Source organism: Mesocricetus auratus, unplaced genomic scaffold (assembly GCF_017639785.1).
Source record: "Mesocricetus auratus isolate SY011 unplaced genomic scaffold, BCM_Maur_2.0 Super-Scaffold_100007, whole genome shotgun sequence".
NCBI lineage: Eukaryota > Metazoa > Chordata > Mammalia > Rodentia > Cricetidae > Mesocricetus > Mesocricetus auratus.
Window position 1 is genome coordinate 75,208,962 of NW_024429191.1, and position 16,942 is coordinate 75,225,903.

Consider the following 16,942-nt stretch of genomic DNA (forward strand, 5'->3'; position numbering starts at 1 on the left):
AAACTTTCAACACACATGACCTTTTATGGTAATAAAGGCTATTCAAGCCATTGTACCTCTGAACATCCTGAGCCCTAGTGTTCAGGATACTGCTAGATAATGCCGAACAACTATCTCCCATTCCCAACAGGGAGACTTGGAGTTCTTGTCATTCCCTGAGAACCTCAGGCCTGTGCTTGGCCTTTTGGCCCCAAGGAATCTCTAACTTGACCTTGTTCTGGGGCTATTTTCCACAATTAGGAGTGATTCTGGAAGCCAAGTGTGGTGGCTTACACCTATGGTCCCAGTATTCAGGAGGCTGAGGTAGGAGGATTTCTCTAGGTCAGAGCTAGTCTGTTTACATAGTGAGGTTTAGTTTAACCTGTACTATGTAGCAAGATCCTATCTGGAAAACAGCAAAACAGAGCAAAATGTTGCTGGGGAGGTTATGAGAGGACACTAAATTCCCTTCAGTAAAATATGGTGTGGCACTTCACAGAAGGCTGTCCACAGCCCTTTGTGAGGGGCTTTTGCATAGGGTGTGTACATGAACTCTAAAATAGCCCCATGACACCCCCACATTTCCCTTCTTCTGGGAGTTGTAGTTAGCTGCATTATTCTCTCTGAGGGTTTTTCTTTGTTTTCATTCCTGAAGGACTGCCACCAACACCAGTACAGCTACTCTATCCAGTGTCCAGATTCAGCAATGTCAAGTCCCTCCAGCATCTTTGCAGATTCCGGATCCGGCAACTTGTCCGAATAGATCATATCCCGGATCTCCCACTGCCTAAGTACAATGGGGGTCATCAGGGTTGGGCAGGGGTGGAGGGTTAGAAATGCCTTTGAGACTTGGAAGTTGCTCCCAGAGGCCAGGCCCAGAATGAAATATTTGTAGGCAATGTTCTTTCATTCCCCATGTCTTAGCATTTAACTCTAGAGCTGTATCGTTGCAGCAGAAAGGGAGGAAGATGCGTATGTTGGCCTCACTCTGCAAGCCTTGGGCAGAATGCAGTACAGTAGAGTGAGGGAGGCAGATGTGTGCAAAGAGTGAGAAGGTGAGAATTTTGTCAGGTTGGCAAAGGCCCTTCAGTAGTCTAGCCATATAAAGGAATAGAGAAGGGAGGGTTCAGTCAATTTCTTGAAGTGACCTCTATAAACAGTATCTCCTTGGCTTTTCACAGACCTCTGATCTCTTACATTCGAAAGTTCTACTACTATGATCCTCAGGAAGAGGTGTACCTGTCCCTAAAGGAAGCGCAGCTCATTTCCAAACAGAAGCAAGAGGTGGAGCCCTCCACGTAGCAGCCCTCCACAAAAGCTGCTCAACACAAAGGTAGGAACATCCGCCTCTGTCAAGCCACTAGACATCTCTTGAGTACACTTTTGACCCATGCATTTGTCTGATAATTGGTTCCTAATAGGTACATTCTTCATTTGAAGAAAAGCACAACAGGCACAAAGGCTTAAAGCAGTGGTTCTCAACCTTTTTAATGCTTAAGCCCTTTAAACAGTTCCTCATGTGGTGACCTTAACCATAAAATAATTTTCGTTGTTAATTCACAACTGTAATTTTGTTACTGTTATACATCATAGTGTAAATATTATTGGAGATAGAGGTTTGCCAAAGGGGTCCTAACCCACAGGTTAAGAGCTCTTAAGTCTCTTACAGAAGATCCAGGTTCAGCTTCTACCACCTATACAGCAACTCAAAACCATCTGTAACTCCAGTTCCAAAGGGTGGGGTGCCCTCTTCTGGCTTCCATGGACACCAGACATACATGTGGTACACATACATATATGCAGGCAAGCACTCATCCATAAAGTAAAAACAAAATAAATACTGTCTTTTCCTTTTGGGGGGGTGGAAGAGGAGAGGGAGGAGAGCGAGCTGGGGATATAGTTCAGTAGGAGAGTGCTTGATCGCTAGCACTACTCAAAAAAAAAAATTGGTGGGCCTGGTCCACACCTTTAATCCTAGCACTCAGAGGTAGAGGCAGGTGGATCAAGGCCAGCTTGATTTACAAAGTGAATTTCAGAACAGCCAGGGCTGTTATACAGAGAAACTCTGTCTCTAAAAACAAAAAAACAAAAAATAAATATTTTTTCTTTCCTTTCCTTTTTTTAACCAACATAGTCTTATACACCTGTGATTCTAGCATTTGGGAGGTGACAGCAAGAGGATCATAACTCAAGGCCCATTGTAGGGGGAGGGGTGGCATACTATAAGCATAAGTAAAGCAGACACAGTGATGCATATGCTGTCTTCTCATACGTGCTGATCTCCAGGATACTTCATGCATGACATAGAAAGCAAGAACCCGAAAGGAATTCCTTGAAAGGAATTCTTGTATGCATTTATTTTCAAAAGACATGTTTTTTTGTTTGTTTGTTTGTTTTCCCCTGTGTAACTTTGGAGGCTGTCCTGGAACTAGCTCTTGTAGACCACCACCAGGCATAAAAAGGCATGCCTTTTAGTAAGAGTTCCACCGAGGCCCATCTCTTGAGATGGGGGATGAGAAAAAGCAGCCTTCCCCTTTCCTCAGCTATCACAAAATAAATGTTTACAAGGATAAATTAGACTGGGCAAGGTGGCACGCACCAAAATCCCTGCAGTGAGGAGGTGGAGGCCGCAGGATCAGAGTTCAAGGTTGGCCTCAGCTACACAGTAAGTTTGAGGTCAGCTTCATGAGATCCTGTTTCAAACTACATCTCCCCCACACACACCATAATCAAACAAACAAATAAATAAATAGTATCTGGAGAGATGGCAGTTAAACCCACATACTGCTTTTGCACAGGTCCTGAGTCCCAATTTCCAGGACCCATATCCAGCAGCTTACAACCTGCTATAACTCCACCTCCAGGGGGCTCCAACACTCTTTTCTGGTGTCTGAAGGCACTCTACTCATGTGAGCACAAGCCCACCCAGACACATACACATAATAAGAAGAGAAAAAGAAAAGAATAAGTGAGGAATTAAATTGTTGAAGTTAGAAGTCATTCTTCCCTCTGCCCTGCTGAGGTAGGTCTACTCTCTTTGTAAGTTGTTTTGAATACAGGTTATTGTTGGAAATTCTTACTACTGGTAGTAGTAGTAGTTGTGCGCATGTGGAGGTCAAGGACAGCTTTGGGGATCAGTTCTCTCCTTCCACCTTTATATGGGTTCTGGCAACCAAACTCAAGTCACCAGGCTTTCTAGACACGTGCCTTAAGCCACTGAACCATCTTGCTGACACTATTTATAGATAGTTGATTAACCTTGAACTCCTGGTTGTCCTGCCGGTATCTCCTCAAACCCTGGAATTATAGGCATACATTACTATACCTCTGTGCCAGTGGAGTCTTACTAGCTTGTTTGTTTGTTTACATTTTATTTTTGTTTTCATTGTGTGGGGAGGGGTGGTGCACATATGAATACAGGTACGGTACATATATATCCAGAAGAGTCAGATCCCCTAGAACCATATTCAGGTCCATGCAAGACCTAGACTAGTCTCTAATTTTCTCCTCCTAACTAGGTCATTTCTGGGTTTTTTTTGTTTTTTTTTTTTGGTTTTTGTTTTGCTTTTTTAATTTATTTTTTTTTATTTAGTCGCTGTTAGGTTTCTTTTCTTTTTTTTTTTTTTTCTTTTCCTTTTTTTTTTTTTTTTTTGGTGTTTTTTGAGACAGGGTTTCCCTGTGCAGCTTTGAAGGCTGTCCTGGAACTAGCTCTTGTAGACCAGGCTGGTCTTGAACTCACAGAGATCCGCCTGCCTCTGCCTCCTGAGTGCTGGGACTAAAGGCGTGATCCACCAATGCCCAGCTCATTGCTAGGTTCTTTTTTTTTTTTTTTTGGTTATTTTACGAGACAGGGTTTCTCTGTATTGTTTTGGAGGCTATCGGTCCAGCTCGGCCTCGAACTCACAGAGATCCGCCTGCCTCTGCCTCCCAAGTGCTGGGATTAAAGGTGTGATCCACCAATGCCCAGCTCATTGCTAGGTTCTTACTTTGTCACTGTACACTACCATGTGTGGTCTAATTAGGGTCTTTTTTTTGTTGTTTTTTTTTTGAGACGGGGGTCTCACTATATAGCCTTGACTGGTCTGGAATTCAAACTCAGAGTACTGGGATTAAAAAGCTCTATCACATCTTGCTTATTTAGTACTAAAGTGAATATTCAAAGAGGAAGTAGTATTTGTAGGAACTGTTGTTTTTGGCCATGCTGAATGCATACACATACACGCTCACCCTCCATTCCATTGTCAGCTGCCGGTTTGTTGGTAACCTTGTGCTCACTTATTCTGGTAGTTGTTTCTAAGCACTGACTACTTGTGCCTCTCTTGTGTTCCTCTGTCCTATCCCTGCTCAAAGCAAAGCCTTAAAGTGGGAACTCTAGTTCCCCAGCCTCTGCTCTTTCCCAGGGGAGTAGGACAGCTAGAGTTACTATCTCATATGTTTTCTTTCTTCAATTTTTAAAAACATTTATGCTTGTGGGTATCTTGCCTGCATGTTTATCTATGCACCACATCCATGCCTACTGCCATGGAGGCCAGAAGAAGGTGTCATGTCTCCTGGAGCTGGAGTTACAAATAGTTGTGTATTGTCATGCGGGTGCCCAGAGGAGTGGCCAGTGTTCTTAAAGGCTAAGCCATCTCTCCAGCTACTCCATTGTGTTTTCTTTAACCATATCAAGGTAAACTTGCCTTGTGTGTGTATCTCCTTATGCGTGTGTCTCCGCTGGGCTCTGGAAGCCCCAGACCCTGTACTGTTATGGGAAAGCAGGTGAGTCATGCTAATGAGTATTGTCAGGGTCAGAGGAGAAGGCAAAAGAGACTAAGAGACGGTTGTTCTGGAGTGCTGCAGAGCTCTGCCTTAAGGACTCAGGTCTGGGTGTACAAGTTCATATGAAGTGATTCCTAGCATATCCAAGTGCTTAAGCATGTAGAAAGATTTCTCTGTGTGGTGGCCTTACAGACAATATTAGGGCAGAAGCTGGGTATGGTGACACATGTTTGTAATCTTAGCACACGGAAGATAAAAGCAGCAGAATGTTTCTTTTTTTTTAAGTTTTGTTTAATTACATTACTGTGTGGGAGTATGTAGACATAATGCAGGTCCTTTGAAAGGCCAGAAGGAGGTATCAGATTCCCTGGCTCTGGAGTTACAGGTGCTTGTGACCCCCCCCTGCCCACCCAATCATGGATACTGAGAATTGAACTTGGATCTTGGAAGAGCAGCAAGAACTTTTATCCACAGACCTTCTCTCCAGCCCAGGACCTCTGATTATGAGACTACCTGGGCTTCTTAGCAGGTGGTTTTATCCACTGAGCCATCTCACCAACCCAAAAGACTTTTCTTTGGAAAAAAAAGACTTTTCTTTGGCAGGGACTGGCTTGGAACTCATAAAAACCTACCTACCTTTCCCTTTTGAATATTGGAATTCAAGGTTTTTGGTACCATGCTCAGCCACCATGTTTTTTGGTATCAAAATCCTACCTCAAAACTAAAAGATCAGAATGGAAAGGTTATAGGGAACTAGAAGCATCTACTGGACTCTGCTCTTTTTTAAAGTATTTGCGTACATGAGTGTGTGTCTGTGCCTTTGTGATTTAATGTATACCTATGCATGTAGAAGGTTGTAGAGGCCAGAAGAGGGCATTGGGTCCTCTGGAACCAAAGTCAATGGGGTTTATAAGTCACATGTGGGTTCTGGGAACTGAGCCCAGGTTTTCTGCAAAAGTAGTAAGCACTCTTAACCTCTGAGTCATGTCTCCAACCCCCTATTGAGAAATAATAGGATCCTTCAGTTAGAGCATGATTTCTGTGGGTGCTGTGCCCTGCAAGAAACTCACAACAATAGGAACACATTCAGAAGTGCTTGGGTGTTGGGGGGACTCCAGGCATTATCATATGGGAGGACATAATTGGACTGGAAATACAACTAACCCAGAGAAAAGTATTAGGGTGGACAGCTGATAGGTTTTCCTAAGGAAGACTTCGTGTTTTTGTCCTTTGTGGCTTTGTGAAGCACAACAAGGACCAATATCAACAGAGACAGTTACCACATCTGCTGTTACAGTATTTGTGGAAGTGTCTGGTTGTCCAGCTGCTGCTCTGCTTTGGAGCTGGTCTTCTGCCTACCATGCATGATTTGTTCTCTTCTCCCTTTTGGTTCTACTACTCTGTTTGAACTGTTTTTTGTTTCCCTTTTTACCTAGGCGTTTTGATTGCCAAGCTCCGGTTTGAAGAACCAAATGAAGCTACCACAAAAGAAGAACATGGCAGAAAAAGAATAGAGAGGGGTGTGATTCCGGCACAGACTTTAGCTCCCCTGCAGCTCTGGAGCTTGGAAGAAGCACACAATCATCCTCCATGTGGAGCTCCCCATTCTACCCAACCCTGTGTCATCCCTGCCCCCCAGAACTAGATGAGCTCCTTGGAAAACTGGAAGAAGTCTTTCACTGTTTCTTTTCAGAAGTTATGTTTTGATATTTGTATTTCTCAGTATAGAAAACTCAGTGGAAGGCAGCTGGAGTTTATACCCATTGAGTTGAAAGTGGTGTTGGGATGAGTAGGTCAGGGAAAGGGGAGGGGAGGACTGGTGCTTCAGCTGGAGCTAAAGGCAGCACTGAAGTCTTTTCCATGAACCTGGTGGAGGGGTGGGGGGCAGAGAAGTAGAGAAGAATGAGATTGGTAGCTTCTGAGGAAAGGCATCTGATTCTCATCTCCAGCTTCAGGAGGAGAGAAGGGTGGTGAGGAAAAGAGAAGCTGGCTGGTTCTGTTTGCTGGGGAATAGTGATTCCCTTACAAGCCTGGTTTCAGAATTGCCTCTCATGGAATCGGTGTTCATTTTGTTGTGCTAAATTCCTTAAACTCAGTGACCCAAAGCAAACCCAGTTCTCCTCCCCCCTCCCCGCAAGGCAGTGGTGTTTCTTGTCACCTGGGCAGTCCAGTGCTCCAGTCCTGGGCTGCCAGGTTCTTCATGGCAAAGCATATCTACAGCTGAGGAATCCATGTTACCCCATCCATCAGCTAGTTAAGAGGAAATGTGGAGGAAGTGAGAAACAGCTATTGTGCTTCTAAAGGAGCCTTCGTATCTCAGCCTTAATGGGATTTCCATAGTGTAGCGAGAGCAGAGTCTCACAGTCATATCTGTCACTGTCGTCCCACCTCTGGGATGGGAGGTGGCAAGGGCTTCCTCATTTTCCCACATTCATTCTTGTAACCCAGACACTTCGTGAGTCAGACCTCATTGCCCTTCCTTTACTGGTGTCTGCCAGTTGCTAGTGTGAAGCTAGTGTGAAGTCGCCTGTTTTCCAGGTGGCTGTGAAAGGAGGAAAGGACTTTGGTGCTTGAGCTGTCTTTGTGTCTGAAGCTGGCCACTGCCAGTCATAGGCTACATAAGTATGCTCTCCTAAAAAGTTACTCTGCAAGAAGTCACTGTCAAGATGGACAATGGAGCTGTTGGGTCTGTCTTATTCTCCTGTAGTATTCCATGTGACAGCCTCCTGTGTTTTCTCTCTCGGCTTGTGTCTGTCTCCTATGACAAACTAAACATAGTCAGGTTGGAGTTCTAGATGGCTTAGGGTAAAGCCCTGTGTCTTGGAAACTTAGAAAACTATTTCATCTGGAAAGTGGCCTGTGGGCTTCCTCTGTGTAGTCACCTTCCTCCGTTAGCCAAACAGAAAGGAAATGCACTTCCTCAGTAGCTGTAAAGAAATGAACTGTGTATGTGTCAGTCAGCTCACTTCTGACATGTCTTATGGTACCCTTTTCCTCCTTGACTTCATATTACCAACAGCATAACATCATGATTCAGATATTGGCATACCTGTGAGTTCTGGCTCTGGAGGGTACAGGTTACTCACCATTATACACACAAAAAGGGCCATTCTGCAATAGAGCCGTAAATCTAGAATCCATAGAGATGTTAAAGTGGTTAGTGTGTTGTTTGGAGGGATTCTCTCTCCAATTTCAGTTACCCATAATTTAAAAAGTAGTTTTCATGCTGTGTTTGCATGGCTCTGAGATAGGTAGTGTGGAATGACATAAGAGGTAGAAGACAAGATCCCTTCCCTGAACTATAAAGTGACTGTTGCATGTGAAGGAATTAGAGAACAACTCATTGCAGCAGAAGATCAAGGACCAGCTATCCTTTAAAGACAGTGGGTGTGATCAGGGTAGACCAGATAGTGTAGGAAAGCTCTGTGGTGATACGGCTTTGGGTTGTAGGCGAGGGCAGTGTATCAGAGCACTCAAACTAAAGTACAGAAGGAGAAGTCTGTGACAAGTGTGCAGCTGCCTTAAATAGCAGCATCAGAGTCCTATTTGACCACAGCAAAGGTCTAGACTGCAGCTTTCCAGTAGCTGGACAGGTCTGAAGGCCAAGGAGGAGTGAAGGTGTGGAGGACAAAACCAGAAGTCAGCAGACACCTCTGTGGTACTGGGGTTACCAGGGGTGCAAACCAGACCTGCTATGGAGCATGAGCAACTCACTGTTTTTGTCCTAGGAAAGTGTCCTGCTATACTGTGCTCGTGATCTGCATGTGTTTCAGACACAGTCCAACTGGTCTGATCCTTCCTTGGTAGAATGGGCTGTAAAAGAGCAGTGTGGAAGATGGCTCTTTGAGGCATGGCTTGGCACCTGGGAGGCCTTGTGTAGAAGGGAATGGCTGGACAATAGAAGCAGGAAACAGGCCAGAAGTCAGCATTGGCCTTTGCCCTCTGCCCATGCTGGGCAGTGCTAGTGGAAATGCAGTTCACAGGGGGACTCACTCGTCTTTGGTAGTTATGTGCCAGCCACACACCAGGAAAGGCCATCACTTCTAGAGACCTGTTGTGAGCTTCTGAGTTGTAGTTGGGGGAGTCTCTAGTCCCTGACCCAGGCTATGTAACCTTTATTTGTTTATAACTAATTAATTGTAACCTTCCTCAAGATGGGTATGTGCCAGTGTAAGCTAGTGACAACTACTACTGCAACCTGTTATTACTTGAAATGCATGTCTGTGCTGGTAGCGTAGGCGTAGGGGGAGCAGGAACTTGGCTGTGGGGTCCAGCTGACCTGGCTTAATGTTTAGGCTGATCATGGCCTAGTTTCCTGCTTATGCCAAGGTGAAGTAAATGTAGATGACAGTGCCAGTCTCTTGAAAAAGCTTGGAAGTGTCCCATAGTTCCTGTTTCTCCTTTCCCACTGTCTCTTAGGCTAAGCCACTGTTTGAGGCCGAGCAGGGAGTGATGGGATGGCTACACATTCCCCGCTGATACACATCCCTTAAGGACCGAGGAATAGTTCAGAATACAGTCCCAGGAAGTACCCCAGGGAGCCGCCACCCTTACAGCCTTTCCCCATGCTCCTAGAAGGGCCTGCTTGAAGCCCCTATCCCAACGGGTAGTAGGGACAGGAGAAACTTCCCCCAAGTAAGATATTTTCCTTGTTGCCTCTGCTGACCTTTGAACCCAGGAGTCAGAGGTCAAGTCACTGAGATGTAAGGAGCTGCCACAAGTTCTGGAAGTCTGCGTGAGTGTGTGTCCTCGTTTGTAGAAGTCTTGTCTGCAGTTGGGGTGTTGGGAACATCTCCACTAGCGGGGACTAGGATTTGTTTTCCACTTTAAGAGAATGGCATGCCCCCGTGTGGAGGGGAAGAGCTTTGAGTTAGACATTTTCCCTATGGGAATCCTCTTGGTTTGGTTTGTGGGAAGAGGGGAGTGGATAAATGGTTTTTATTTCTAGTCATCAACACAGCTGTCCTTACACTAAATTTGTGCTATTGCATACATGTAGCCATCTTTCTTTTCACTGCAGCAGTGTTTATCAGTAGTTCAAAATGATTTATTTGCTCCTGGGGAGTAAAAGCTTTTTTATTAAAAAGAAAAAAAAGGAAAAAAAAAAAGGTGTGCCCCATTAAGATAGCTGTAGAATTATTGGGCCACAAGAGTCAAGTCTGCAAGTCCTGTTTTGGTATTGGAGCCTTTGTGCTCAGTACAGTGTGCCAGGAGGCCTTCCTTGAACAAGTGGAGAACAACATTTTGGGGAGTGAGATGGGATTGGATGACTGAGGGCTCTGGGAACTCGGTACTGCAGTTGAAAACAGAGTACTGACTCTATAGTCCGCCAGAGAAGGAAACCTTTCTTTACATGCAGATTTCATGTGTCCTTGACTTTTCATTGCTTCCTGGTGTCCTGGGTAGGCATCACTTAGTTTTCTTTTGATGTCCCTCTTGTCTTTCCTGTCCTTTGTCTTGTCCTTTCCCACTTCATCTACCTCCCGGAAAGCCAATCCTGCATGCTGAGTTTGTGACATGCCTTCACTCCCATTTCATCTTAGAGGGTTTTAGAGGGCCCCTGTGCTCCCTGCCTCCTGATCCTCCTCACAATGCCAAGAGGCATCAAGGAGCAAACAAAAGCAGCCAGCTATAGCGGGCAGACAGCATCATTGGATCGCAGCTGGACTGCGATGGCAGCTGCTTCTGGAGACAGATAGGGAAAATAAGACATTTCTTCAGCCCACTTGGGTGTGACCCCTACTGTGCACACAGCTCAGTGGACAGTGGGCTGGTCTGACCACTCACTCCATCCCTGGTGCTCCCAAGAGGGACAGGTAAGATCCAGGCACCACTCTGGGCAGGCCAGACATTGGGATCCCACACTGGTGCTGCATGGCACAGGCACTGCTGTGCATTCTGGTGGTTTTTCAGGAACTCCATGCTGAGGGGTGTTATTCTGGACTCGGTGGCTAGGGGGTTCTTTGCTAGAGGGGAGCCGTACTCCTGCAACCACTCTGTCCTACTTAGCCACCCCTGCCCTCCGAGCCAAAGCGTGGCCTGGTTTTTGTCTTCCCATTTAGTTTTCCTCCTTTATTCTCCCTTTTTGTGCTTAATTTATTAAAATAGTTGCTGTATAATTTATTTTCATAAAGTATAAAAAAATAACTAAATGGTTAAAATAGACTTGCAGGCCAATCTTAAATGGGTGGGGGGTTCTGGGGTGGGATGGGGAGAGGGAAAGATGTTTTGATATAAACAAAACAAATGCACTTTGGGTGTGTTTTGGTATTTTTCTGGGCATAGAGGGGTGGGTGTTGGGATGTCCCTGTAGATTAGTTCCAGAATGGGGTGTCTGTAAATACTGTATTAATAGGCATGTTTGACTCTTGTAAAGGGACATTAAGTAGCTGCTGCAGGTCCTGTTGGAAACCCCGTGTATAATTCCCGGTTTTTGTAAGTGTCAGTGCGGGAGACATTTGACTCTTGTGTTTGTATCTCCTTTTTATGATTGCTGTACCGACCCATGTCTTTTTGGGGAGGGATGAAAAGAGATTTGAAATAAAAACGTTTAGAAATGATCTGTTTATTAGAATTTGTGTTTTCCAGTCCCTCTCCTGACTCTTCATCCTTTCTCGGGCATGGGGTCCCTGAACTGGCAGCCATTGCAGAATACACCCAGTTCCTCTTTAAGTAGAGTTATTGGAAAATTCCTGAGGCTGATGGCCACTGCCCAGAGCTGCCCTAGGAAGTGCAGGAGCATTCCAGAGAGCCTTGGGGAGAGTGGGCAGATCCTGAAGCCCTCCTGCCTGGGTGAGCAGTGACACAACATGGAGTAGCACATTTTATGTGGCAGTGGCCGTCCTGGTGTGACTGACGGTAAGGCTTCCTTGCCACTTTTCCAGCCTGGCCCTCCTAGCTCTTGGGCAAGGCTGTTACTTTCCTGGTGGACACTGCTGTGTACTGGGAGCAACTCTAACCCCACCCGCCCTTTCCCACTTACTCTTCCACCTCCTGCTTAAGGGGCTAGTCTGCTGCCTGGAAATTGTCTGCAGGTTCCTGCTGAATTGTCTGGGAAGTCTCTTCACTAGGCTAATCAGAGGCAGCCTAGGAGTCTGCTAGCACCAGTCAGCTCCTGCGGGAGTGCAGTTCCCTGTCATGACACTGTTCCTCAGGCCTGATAGTCTGACAGTGGCAGTAACTCCTGAATAAAATTTCCTTCATTCTTGAAAGAAAAGGTGGCTCCGACAATAAAGTCAACAACAAATTGCAAGGGAGGCTTCACTGGCCGTTTGGGAGCCCATCACAAGAGATCTCTGCCAGAAGCACCTGAGCTCCACAGGCCTCATCTAGAGAGTGTGTTATCAGAGTATACTTTTCCAAATGCAGTACTCATTTTCATTGTTCCAACTCCAGATCATTCGACATGGGGAGGCCTGTTGGGCTCTAAGCTTAGGAAAACAAGGTACAGGTCCCCTCTGACTTGGAAGAATGGTCATCCTTTTGTAAGCCTGAGCCCAAAATGTTCTTCACAACTTGCAACCACCTCTCCACCTCCTGTGGCCTTGTCCACTTCACAGCTACCACCCGCCCCTACCACGGTAGAGCTGCTCGTGTACATGCTCAACTCAAGTCCATGCAAATAACGGTGTGGGAGATCCTCTTGCTAGTCTGCCCCATGTTCCCTGATAGAGGTGGCATCAGGAACGGGTTTCCCCATCTTTCTTGGCTCCTCCCACATCTCAGTAAGAGCATCTCACACTTCACGACTCTTCTCCATATTTGTGCCAATTGGACCCAACATCCACTGTTTTTCTCTGTTTTTCAGCCAAAAGCTCAAGAGTTCATTCAAGCTAATGAGTGAGTTGTCATTGGGATGCCTTCCCAAAGGATTCAGAAGGGGGGGGGGGTTGCATTGTTAAACTACTCAGGTCTCCATAGAAGCTGGGACTGTCAAAAAAACCCTTTGCCATATATGAAATTTAGGTAACCCCCTTTTTATTCAATTTCAGCAATTTCCTCCTGTTTTCTCCCTCCCATCCTTTCAAAAATCTTCTAGGGTCTGGAAAGATGGCTCACTGGCTAACAGCACTTGTTTTTGCAGAGGACTCAGGTTTGGGTTCTCAGCACCATGGTGGCTCACAACCACCTGTAAGGCAAACCTGGAGGTCTGATGTCCTCTTCTGACCTCTATGGGCACCAGACACACCTGGTACAAATACATACATTCAGACAAAACATTCATACATACAAATCTTCAAGAAAATTATTCCTAAACTGGGCAGTGATGGTGCATGCCTTTAATCCCAGCACTAGGGAGGCAGAGGCAGGCAGTTCTCTGTGAGTTCAAGACCAGCCTGATCTACAGAGCAAGTTCCAGAACAGACTCCAAAGCTACACCCTGTCTCAAAAACAAAACAAACATTCCTTCTATCCAGGGATAATGACATATGCTTTTAATCCCAGCACCAGGTATTTAGAGGCAGGAAGATCTCTCTGAATTTGAGACCAGACTGGTTTACAGAGTTCTAGGACAAACAGCTACATAGTGAGACCTTGTCTGTTGTGGAATATTTAACTATGTAAAGATGTGATACATTTGTTTATGCTATGGGATATTACTTTAACTGTGTAAAGGTGTGTTACTTTTATTTTTGTTGCCTTTGTTAACAATGTAGAGATGTGTTACATTTGTTTATGCTGCATTTGTTTAATTATGTAAAGATGTGTTACTGTTTTACCTTGCCTGTCTGAAGACATCTGACTGGTCTAATTAAGAGCTGGATGGCCAATAGCTAGACAGAGAAAAGATAGGTGGGGCTAGGGAGCAGAGAAAGTTAGGTAGGAGAAATCTAGGCTCGAGAGAAGGATGAAGAGAAGGGGGGGGGGGGGAACGGACGGACATGTCCAGGGCCAGTAGCCAGGCAGCAGGAGGAAGCAGGAAAGTAAGATACACTGAAGAAGAGAGACAAAGACAGAGAGAAAGGTAAAAGAAGCCCTGAGGTAGGGCTGGAGAGATGGCTCAGAGGTTAAGATCACTGACTGCTCTTGCAGAGGTCCTGAGTTCAATTCCCAGCAACCACATGGTGGCTCACAACCATCTGTAATGAGATCTGGTGCCCTCTTCTGGCATATAGGCAGAACAGTTACATAATAAATAAATCTTAAAAATTAATGTAGATAAAGAGAAACATTAAAACAAGAGCTAAGATAAGGACAAACATTCATAACCAATAACACTAATAAGTCCCATGTCATGATTTGGCCTATTAACACCTGTCTAAAAATATTAAATTAAAAATTAAAAAAAATTCCTTCTAAAACCTGCCCTCTGACTTCTAAAAATTGCCCTCTGACCTACACACACTCACTCACACACACACACACACATACACACACACACACATACACTCACAAAGAGAGGGAACAGAGAGAGAATAGCATCAGGCACAGGTCCTCCTGGCTGAAATCACCTCTGGGGTGGGATGGAAACCACACTGGACTAGAAGCAAGCACCTTTGGAAGAGTTTTGAGCTGCACTGGTCAGGGAAGAACCCAGCACGTGTCAGGAGGGCTGGAAGAGCAGCCAACCCCTGAATTCGCCTGATGCCGGCTTGGGTCTCCCCCAAGTGGTTGGAGAGAAGCGAGATCAGTTCAGGGCACGCCCTTCGCGTGTGCCAGCGCCTACCTGTAACACTCTGGGCTAGGGTTGGCCAAACTGAACTGGACAGTGAACCTTCAACAGGGAAGGGAATTTCCAGGCGGCTGCTGACACAGGACAGGAACTTCGCTTCACCTGTCTTTGGGGCCTCTGGTGCCTCTGGGGGCTCTGGGGGCTCTGGGGGCTCTGGGGCAGGGAGAGGGGATGGGAGTGAACGGAGCCAGATGAACCTTCGAGCTTCTCCTGCCACCTAGTGGCTGCTCTAAGCCAGGTTCCCCAGCTGCACTCGCAGGTTGGTGGTGGTGGGTGAGGCTAGCATAAATATTCACAACAGCATCTCCAATCCGATTCTGCCTCGGCCAGTGGGGGACCCTGGCTTGTCCCGCACCCTGTGCCTGGCCATACGCGACGGACAAACCCGCTCTTTGAAGTGCAGAGAGAGCCATGTTTTCTAGATTCACTGATGGTGTGTGGAGCTGAAGTCGACAACCTCACACTGATGAGTGCCACTCACAGTTTGTCCCACTCCGGCTGGCTTGACGATGGCCAGTGACAGATCCGGGGACTCCTGTCCAGCTTGGTGTCATCCTAGGATTCTGTGTAATTCTCTAAATATGTGCTTTTTCGTGCAGGCCCTTGGGTCTCCCCCAGCCTCTCTCCCCATCTCCTCTGGATGATATGCCCTTTCCTCCCTAAGATGATAAGGGACAATAGCCACCCCGAGGTCTGCTGGGGAAGGGCCTGTTACTCCTGGGTCTCCTGTCTAGCCCTCATCTAGGGGAGAAGGCTGCTTGCGCTGAGGTCCTCATTGCATCATGTCAGAGGCTCCTGCCTAGGAAACAGCTGCAAGGATTTGGGGAGGGACCAGACCCTGGGGGAGGAGCTTCAGAAGGGATCCGGGAGTCATACGGAGGGGCCTCGTTACCGACTGTGAATCCCGAGTAAGGCGTCCAGGGACACCTGTGTGCACTTTGGTGCCTGCCACCTTTCCCGACAGACACCCGCTCTCCCTCTCCAGGCCTGGCAGCCTCAGCTGCACCCGGCCAGATTGCATCATGCTTGGCTTTGTTCTCAAAGAAGCAGGTGCAGGAGTGCCGCTTCCCTCTCATCCTTTCCGCTCCCTCCTGGGCCACCCTCCTTTCTCCCTTCAGGGTTCTCAACACCCCATTAGAGGGAGGAAGGCAGAGTAGGCTGTATCACTGTAGTCCCCCCAAAAGGAACACCAGGTGGCATAGCAGGATACGGACTACCAGAGTTGAGTGACAAGGTCAGAAACGTTTCTCCTGCTTCTAAAGCTAAAAATAACATGCGCTGAATTAATTCAACACTTGTAGGAAGTACAAGGGCTCTGTGTGTGTGTGTGTGTGTGTGTGTGTGTGTGTGTGTGTGTGTGTGTGTGTGTGTGCGCGCGCGCGCGCGCGCGTGTCTCATTTGTGTGGACCCAGTGCTTTCTGCCCATATTCTTGTGCGATCCTTTCTGCAGTCACGTGATGTGGGGCTACTGTCACCTGTTTTCCACTGGAGCCCAGAGATGTGAGGACCACAGGGCACTCAGGCAGACCTTGGATTTGAATCTTGGTCTGTTTTTCTATTGACAGACTTCTCCAAGAGACGGTTGGAAAATTCCATGTTGACCGGAACTGAACATTTTCTTTAAAAGGGGGGCTTGGAGCTGGCAATAGTGACTCATACCTGCAATCCTAACAATCAGGAGAGAGCTGCAGGAGGGTGTGCCATGAGTTCGAGACCAGCCTGAGCTCCATAATGAGTTAGAGGCCTGCCAGGGTTACAAGTAAGACCTTGTCTAAAACTGTTAGATATCGAAAGGGAGTGTGTTGAGTGCCCAACACATTCATTAGGAGGCAAGAGTGTCTTCCTGTCTTTTTTTTTTAAGATTTATTTATTTATTACGAACTCAACACCCTGCCCCCATGTACGTCTACACACCAGCAGAGGGCACCAGATCTCATTACAGATGGTTGTGAGCCACCATGTGGTTGCTGGGAATTGAACTCATGACCTCTGGAAGAGCAGTCAGTTCTCTTAACCTCTGAGCCATCTCTCCAGCCCCTCTTCCTGTCTTTTAACAGTAACTGTGCCAGCCCTAGTCCCCACTGCTCTGCCCCTCAGGTGGTGCAGCTGCTGCAGACTCTGGCTTAGGCAGAGTGGGAAAGAGCAAGAGCCTGTCCAGAGGTCCCCTGCACCCCCCACCCAGGGAAGATAGTTATATGGACTTTAACTAGGGCTGCAAATAATGACCTAAAAGGCTGGGCAGAGTTGGTGGATGGTACCACTCCTTCTCTTTGTAAGGACTCTACTTATAAATCCATAGTCTTTGGAATGTGTTTTGTTTGTTTTTCCTCCAAGACATGGTTTTTCTGTATAGCCTCGTCTGTCCTGGAACTTGCTCTGTATATCAGGCTGGCCTCAAACTCACAGAGATCTGCCTGCCTCTACATCCTAATTGCTGGGATTAAAGGTGTATGCCACCATGTCCCAATTTGGAGTGTGTGACATTGAGGTTTCACAATTAAGTCACCATGAATTTGGCCAGGACCAATG

The 16,942-nt window shown here is 46.6% G+C and overlaps 1 protein-coding gene across 3 annotated transcripts in view; it reads left to right on the forward strand.

The window, feature by feature from the left end:
* Positions 1–11,300, forward strand: part of Socs7 (suppressor of cytokine signaling 7) — a 38,012-nt gene extending 26,712 nt beyond the window's left edge. For all 3 annotated transcript variants that reach the window (XM_040749598.1, XM_040749599.1, XM_040749600.1), the window contains 3 exons: positions 635–770; positions 1,161–1,312; positions 6,177–11,300. In XM_040749598.1, coding sequence (XP_040605532.1) covers positions 635–770; positions 1,161–1,281 — 257 coding nt within the window. In that variant the 3' untranslated portion in view covers positions 1,282–1,312; positions 6,177–11,300. The remainder of the gene's footprint in view (positions 1–634; positions 771–1,160; positions 1,313–6,176) is intronic.
* Positions 11,301–16,942: the final 5,642 nt, after the last annotated feature.